At 47.7% G+C, this 7,500-nt stretch overlaps 1 protein-coding gene across 2 annotated transcripts in view; it reads right to left on the reverse strand.

Annotated features, from left to right (window-relative positions):
- LOC143287761 (major facilitator superfamily domain-containing protein 6-like) overlaps window positions 1-7,500 on the reverse strand; it is a 29,682-nt gene that overhangs the window by 7,597 nt on the left and 14,585 nt on the right. For both annotated transcript variants that reach the window (XM_076596040.1, XM_076596049.1), the window contains exons 2-4: window positions 6,772-6,967; window positions 3,375-4,527; window positions 2,372-2,750 (exon numbers count right to left, since the gene is read on the reverse strand). In XM_076596040.1, the coding sequence (XP_076452155.1) occupies window positions 2,372-2,750; window positions 3,375-4,527; window positions 6,772-6,865 (1,626 nt within the window). In that variant the 5' untranslated portion in view covers window positions 6,866-6,967. The remainder of the gene's footprint in view (window positions 1-2,371; window positions 2,751-3,374; window positions 4,528-6,771; window positions 6,968-7,500) is intronic.

Genomic DNA, 7,500 nt, shown 5'->3' on the forward strand with positions numbered 1-7,500 from the left:
GTCTTGTCTTGTATCTTGTCTTGTGTCTTGTGCCTTGTCTTGTGTTTTGTATCTTGTTTTGTGTCTTGTTTCTTGTCTTGTGTCTTGTCTTGTCTTGTTTCTTGTCTTGTGTCTTGTCTTGTCTTGTGTCTTGTCTTGTCTTGTGTCTTTTCTTGTCTTGTGTCTTGTCTTGTGTCTTGTCTTGTCTTGTCTCGTGTCTTGTGTCTTGTCTTGTGTCTTGTCTTGTGTCGTGTCCTGTGTCTTGTGTCTTGTCTTGTCTTGTGTCTTGTCTTGTCTCGTGTCTTGAGTCTTGTGTCTTGTCTTGTGTCTTGTCTTGTCTCGTGTCTTGAGTCTTGTGTCTTGTCTTGTGTCTTGTCTTGTCTTGTCTCGTGTCTTGTGTCCTGTCTTGTCTTGTCTCGTGTCTTGTGTCCTGTCTTGTCTTGTCTTGTGTCTTGAGTCTTGTCTTGTGTCTTGTCTTCTCTTGTGTCTTGAGTCTTGTGTCTTGTCTTGTCTTGTCTTGTGTCTTGTCTTGTCTTGTCTTGTGTCTTGTCTTGTCGTGTCTTGTGTCCTGTGTTTTGTGTCTTGCCTTGTGTCTTGTCTTGTCTTGTCCTGTGTCTTGTCTTGTCAGTTTCAGTTTCAGTTTCAGTTCCGGTTTTCTCAAGGAGGCGTTATGCATTTCGGACAAACCCATGATAATCATAATATGCTTCACCATGCTACACCGCCCTCCTGACCAGCGGTATAACCCAATGCTCGCTTAGTCGGGGCCTCGAGTGCATGCATGATTATGATTATATATATAATTATATATATATATTTTTTTTTTTTTTTATTACACACACACACACACATATATATATATATATATATATATATATATATATATATATATATGTGTGTGTGTGTGTGTGTGTGTGTGTGTGTGTGTGTATGTGTATGTGTGTGTGTGTGTGTGTGTGTGTGTGTGTGTGTGTGTGGACCTGCATATCAGAGAGGATTTTTTTTTTCTGCAGACGTTTTTGCCAGAGAATAACACGCTCGTTGCCATGGGTATCTTTTTCAGTGCGCCCAAGAGTGCCCTCAGTTCATCCATCGTCTCATCCGAATGACTAGACGCTCAGTTTGATTTTCCAGTCACACTTGGGAGAAATGGCGAAAGCGGGATTCGAACCCAGACCCTCATAAAATATCTGTACTGGCAGACGGGCGTCTTAACCATTCTGCCACCTTTCTCAAGATCTGTTGTGAAAGAATGATGATGATGATGGTGGCGATGATGTTGTTGATGATGATGATGATGGTGGCGATGATGTTGTTGATGATGATGATGGTGGTGGCGGAGGTTGTGGTGGTGATGGTGGTGGTGCAGATGATGATAATGATGGTGGTGGTGGTGGTGGTGAATATGATGATGATGATGATGATGATGGTGATGTGGAGGAGGAGGAGGGGATGATGATGATGATGATGGTGATGAGGGGGTTGATGATAATGACGACGACAACAACAACAACAAAACATTTACATAGCATTTTCAAACCTCAAAAAGCGCATTAAATTGACTCTTCAGTCATACACAAAGCACACAGGAACACACACACACACGCGCGCGCGCGCAATATCATTTCATTTCATTTTTCAAATACAGCTCCTTCAGTCTGGAATTCCCTACCAACGTAAAGATTACGTATCATTGTTCTTTTCTTCTTTGTATTTGTATTTGTATTTCTTTTTATCACAACAGATTTCTCTGTGTGAAATTCGGGCTACACTACAGCGCCACCCATTTTTTTTATATTTTTTCCTGCGTGCAGTTTTTTTTTGTTTTTTTCCTATCGCAGTGGATTTTTCTACAGAATTTTGCCAGGAACAACCCTTTTGTTGCCGTGGGTTCTTTTACGTGCGCTAAGTGCATGCTGCACACGGGACTTCGGTTTATCGTCTCATCCGAAAGACTAGCGTCCAGACCACCACTCACGGTCTAGTGGAGGTGGAGAAAATATCGGCGGCTGAGCCGTGATTCGAACCAGCGCGCTCAGATTCTCTCGCTTCCTAGGCGGACGCGTTTCCTCTGGGCCGTCACTCTGTGTGTGTGTGTGTGTGTGTGTGTGTGTGTGTGTGTGTGTGTGTGTGTGTGTGTGTGTGTCTGTCTTTGTAACTTTCCCAGTCTGTCTGTCTGTCTGTCTATCCGTCTCTCTCTCTCTCTCCCCTTATCCCTCCTCACCTTTCTAAATCCCACGCTCTCCTACATCCCACTCATGTGTCCTCCCACAGAAACCATCCCAAACCAAATCCCATCACCCCCCCCCCACACACACACACACACACACACACACACACACACCACACAAAAACAGCCACCAAAAACCTCTCTCACGTCACGCTCACGAACCTCAAAAGCGGAAGTGGCCACCAGACACAAGCCGAACAGCAAGGGCCTCGCGCCCAGGTCGGCCAGGAACCAGAAGAGGAAGCCCTCGATGGCGCCGCTGACCATGCCAAAGTACAGGACCACCCCGAGGAAGGCCGCCACCTGAGGCAGAGCCAGCAGGCGGCAGGCGCTGGCGAGGAGCCTGGGGCACCTGACGTGGGAGGAGATCCTCAAGGGAAGGGCGATCAGCGCCGAGACGAGGCACAGCCCCGTGAAGAGGTAGAACATGATGTCATAGTTGACGGTGGAGGAGGAGGAAGAGGAGGGGTTCATGGTGAACGTGGTGGTTATGGCCAACACGGCATGACCTAAGGTGCCCCACATCCTCTGCTGGCCGTACCTGTGTTGTTAGAACAGTGTGGGGGTTGGGGAGGGGGGGATGGGGGTGGAGGTGGGAGTGGTGATGAAAGGACGGACATCACCGATGATGATAATGATGATGATGATGATGATGATGACGACGACGACGACGATGGCGCTTGTGATTCAGTTATTGGATGAGATATCAGTTCATAAACTGCCTTGGGTTTTAAAACCAAATTAATTGAAGAACATAATAATTGTTGACATGAGCTTTATCCTCAGTTTTTATCTTGCTCAATATAGACAAACAGATGGACAGACAAGCAGACAAATGGATAGACAGACAGACAGATAGATAGATAAATAGATAGATAGATAGACAGACAGGCAGACAGTCTGATTTAAACCACAGTGATTGTCTCAAGGCTTGAGAAATTTCCCTGTCTCCTCTCCCATATTCATACTGATTCAGGGCAGAAATATCACTTCTTTGGTGGAGTCAGAAAAGTTTACTTACATTACTTACTTACAAAAAACAAAACACACGTTCACACTGACAATAACAACAACAACAAAGTACACGCTCAAACTTGACTCATGCCGTCTAATAACACTTCTTGTAGCGAATTAACAGACGTTAAACTGAAGATCTCTCACTCACTTATGTCGTTGCTCTCCCAGCTGGTCAAAGGCGACGGCATCGATCAGGGAAAACACAGGAGAAAAGGTCGCGGAGGCGAGGAAGAAGACCCCCATCAGCAACCCAAAGGTCGCGTCCAGATGAACACCATCCCCCGTCCCCACCGCACCCGCTCTGCTGTTGTCACACACGTTGACAACAGACACGACACCGCTGCACCTCATGGAACACATCATCATGGTGGAGCCGCTAGACTCTGGACAGGCCAACGTTGTATACCTTTGTCCCTGTGGGTGAATGATATCGGAAACGGGGTAAGTCCGGTTACAATCTTGCACGTCGACATCGGAGGAAGACGCTTCTTCCGCTGTTGGCTCCATAGTGCTGAAAGGACGTTGTAAACTCGTGATGTTGAAAGTTGGAGACTGGATGTTGTTGTGTAGACTCGTGATTTCGAAAGTTAGGGATTGGTTGTTGCTCTGGACTTGTTGGCAACGCGTTGTGTGGTTTTCTCCTCTGTGGTTCGTGAAGCAGAACTTAGCGGAGTTTTGCTGAACAGAGGTACGGGTGTTGTTGGTTGGACTGTTGTTGTTGTTGTTGTTGTTGTTGCTGTTGTTGTTCACGAGACGACAAGTTAACGAACATATTCCACTTTGCGCTTCTTTCGAGGAAGTGTTGTTGTTGTTCTTCATAGAACCCAAGGTTTTTGTAACGTTGCTGTTATGACCCATTTCACCGTTTACAGAACGGGAAAAGCTTTCGGCAAACTTGTCCAGCGGAATAGAACAACCAGGATCATCATCATCATCGACATTCCTGGATTCAGATTCGAAAACAGTGTCCACTGTTCCATCAAGCCTTGAACGAAGGCAAGACATCAACACCGACCCCTCGGGGCGACAGTGCAACATGACGGGTTTCACGTGCACAGTGGGTAAGGACGAAACAGTCCTAGCCGGCACGAACATGATGAGGAAATGGAGCACCGCCGTCAGCAAGGTGCAGGCGATCAGCACCAGCTTGTGCTTCAGCCAGCGGTCAGCCACGGCCCCTGCGATCGGCCGGACGAGGAAGCTGAGGAAGGGCGTGACGCCGTAAATGATGCCCGTCTCGCTGGAGCTGAGGCCCAGGTGCTTCATGTAGACGGCGATGAAGGGCAGCAGGCACCCCGTGGCTGGGGTGGGTGGGTGGGTGGAGGGTTGGGGCGGGGAGGAGGTATGGGGTTGGGAGGTTTGATTGGGGGGGGGGGGAGGGAAGGGAGGCAGGAGGGACGCAGGAGACAAAACAAAAAGATTGTCGGTGAAGGAATGTGTCTGATTTGTGTACTCCAACAAAATAAAATGATGTCTTCAATTACCGATATGTGTGACGGGACATTAAACAAATTTCCTTTTCCCCATGTCAGTGTGGGTCGGTGTGTGTGCCGTGCTGTGCTGCGCTGCGCTGTGCTGTGCTGTGCTGTGCTGAGCTGTGCTGTGCTGCGCTGCGCTGTGCTGTGCTGTGCTGTGCTGAGCTGTGCTGTGCTGCGCTGCACTGTGCTGTGCTGTGCTGTGCTGTGCTGTGCTGTGCTGTGCTGCGCTGCACTGTGCTGTGCTGCGCTGTGCTGTGCTGTGCTGTGCTGAGCTGTGCTGTGCTGTGCTGCACTGTGCTGTGCTGTGCTGCGCTGAGCTGAGCTGAGCTGTGCTGTGCTGTGCTGTGCTGTGCTGAGCTGTGCTGTGCTGTACAGCGCTCGAATTGTTTTTCAGCAGACGTGGTGTAGCGTATATGGATCAGTCCTCATGCTTTGACATCGGACACCCTCCTTGAAATTGAAACTGTAATTGTGTTGTTGTGCTGTGCATGCTCTGTGTGTGTGTCTGTGTGTGTGTGTGTGTGTGTGTGTGTGTGTGTGTGTGTGGTGTTGCGCTGTGCTGTACTGTGCCGTGTGTGCTGTGCTGTATTGTGCTGTGTGCGCTGCGCTTTGCTGTGTTGCTGTACTTGTTGTGCTGTGATATGCTGTGCTGTGCTGTGATGTGAGGCGCTGTGTAGTGCTGTGTTGTGTTGTATTGCGCTGCGTTGTGCTGTTGTGCTGTGCTGTGCTGTGCTGTTCTGCATTGCACTGTGGTTAGTTGTTTTGTTGGGCAGTGTTGTGCTGTACTATACTGTGTTGTGCTGTACTTTTGTTATGTGCTGTACTGCGCTGTGCTGTACTGTAATGTACTGTGTTGTGTTGTGCTGTGCTGTGCTGTGCTGTGCTGTACTGCGCTGTACTGTGTTGTACTGTACTGTACTGTGCTGTGCTGTGCTGTACTGTACTGTACTGTACTGTGCTGTGCTGTGCCGTACTGTACTGTACTGTGCTGTGCTGTACTGTACTGTGCTGTACTGTACTGTGCTGTGCTGTGCTGTACTGTGCTGTGCTGTGCTGTGCTGTGCTGTGCTGTACTGTACTGTTCTGTGCTGTGCTGTGCTGTACTGTGCTGTGCTGTTGTGCTGTTGTGTTGTGCTTTGTAGTAGTTTGCACTGCATGACGCTGTTCTGTGTTTTGTTCCATGCTGCGATATATTGCGCTGCTATGTGTCAGTCGGTTGTACTGTGCTGTAATCAGCAGTATTATTCTGCACTGCGCTATTCTCTCTCTCTCTCTCTCTCTCTCTCTCTCTCTCTCTCTCTCTCTCTCTCTCTGTGTGTGTGTGTGTGTGTGTGTGTGTGTGTCTCCCCCTCTCTCCCTCTCTCTCTGCGCGTTAAAGAAAGAAAAAGAGAGAAAAAAAGAGAGAGAAAGAAAGAGAGAGAGGTGAGAGAGAGGGTGTGTGTGTGTGTGTGTGTACGTGCGCGCGCGCGCGCGCGCGCACGGGCGCGTGCGTGCGAGTGCGTGCGTGTATAAAGATGTGTGCACCTACACAGACACGCGCGCGTGTGTGTGTGTGTGTGTGTGTGTGTGTGTGTACGTGTGTGTGTGTGTGTGTGTGTGTGTTGAATCATTTCTTTCTGTTATATTTTTCTTTCATTTGTGTTGCATTCATAGTCATGTGGATTAAATTGGATCAAGATAAGATAAAGTAGGTCAAGATGAGGTAAAGGTTAGTGACTGTACATGTGCGGATTTGTTATAACGAGTGTTTATCTCTGAGCCTGTTTGTCTGTCTGTCTGTCTGTCTGTCTGTCTGTCGGTCGGTCGGTCCGTCGGTCTCTTTCTCTCTCTCTCTCTTTCTCTCTCTGTCCGTCACTCTGTCTCTGTCTCTCTCTCTCTCTCTCACTATCTCTCTCCATCACTCTGTATGTCTGTATGTCTGTCTGTCTGTCTCAGTGTGTGTGTGTGTGTGTGTGTGTGTGTGTGTGTGTGTGTGTGTGTGTGTGTGTGTGTGTTGACACATGAGGAACACGTGACCTTTACCCACACACATACTAGGATAATGATGATAATATTTATCCAACACACCTGCAAAAAACACCAGGAAGAATCCTTTCACAGGGAGTAGGCTTCTGTTGACTTGGCACCGGCCCGGCCTTGTGTCATGGCGATCAGAAGCCATGATAATCACAATAATTAGGCAGTGCACTCTCTCTTCAGGTCTTTCTGCACAAGTCAGTTGATGGTGGTCTCTTCAGCTCTGGTAGTGTAGTAATTCACGAACCTGAAACAGACACGTAGAGAGGAAACTACATGGGCTGTGTGTGTGTGTGTGTGTGTGTGTGTGTGTGTGTGTGTGTGTGTGTGTGTGTGTGTGTGTGTGTGTGTGTGTGTGTTTGTTTTTTTTTTTTGTTTGTTTGTTTGTTTTGTTGTTGTTGTTGTTTTGGGTGTGTGTGGGGGTGGGGTGGTGGGGGTGTGGGGGTTGGTTTTGTCCATAGGTACGTGCATACGTGTGTACGTTTAAAGAAAGTATTCCATGTGTTCTTTATTTTAAGTTTATTTGTTTCATTTAGCTGGGTTTTTTTTTATCCATTTCATATCACTTTGATAATGTGTTAATCTCTCTCTCTCTCTCTCTCTCTCTCTCTCTCTCTCTCTATATATATATATATATATATATATATATATATATAGAGAGAGAGAGAGAGAGAGAGAGAGAGAGGGAGGGAGAGATGTGTGTGTGTGTGTGTGTGTGTGTGTGTGTGTGTGTGTCTGTGTGTAGTTTTTGCGTTTTCAAGTAGATGTGGTGACGTAGTG

Source organism: Babylonia areolata, chromosome 1 (genome assembly GCF_041734735.1).
Source record: "Babylonia areolata isolate BAREFJ2019XMU chromosome 1, ASM4173473v1, whole genome shotgun sequence".
NCBI classification, from domain to species: Eukaryota; Metazoa; Mollusca; class Gastropoda; order Neogastropoda; family Buccinidae; genus Babylonia; species Babylonia areolata.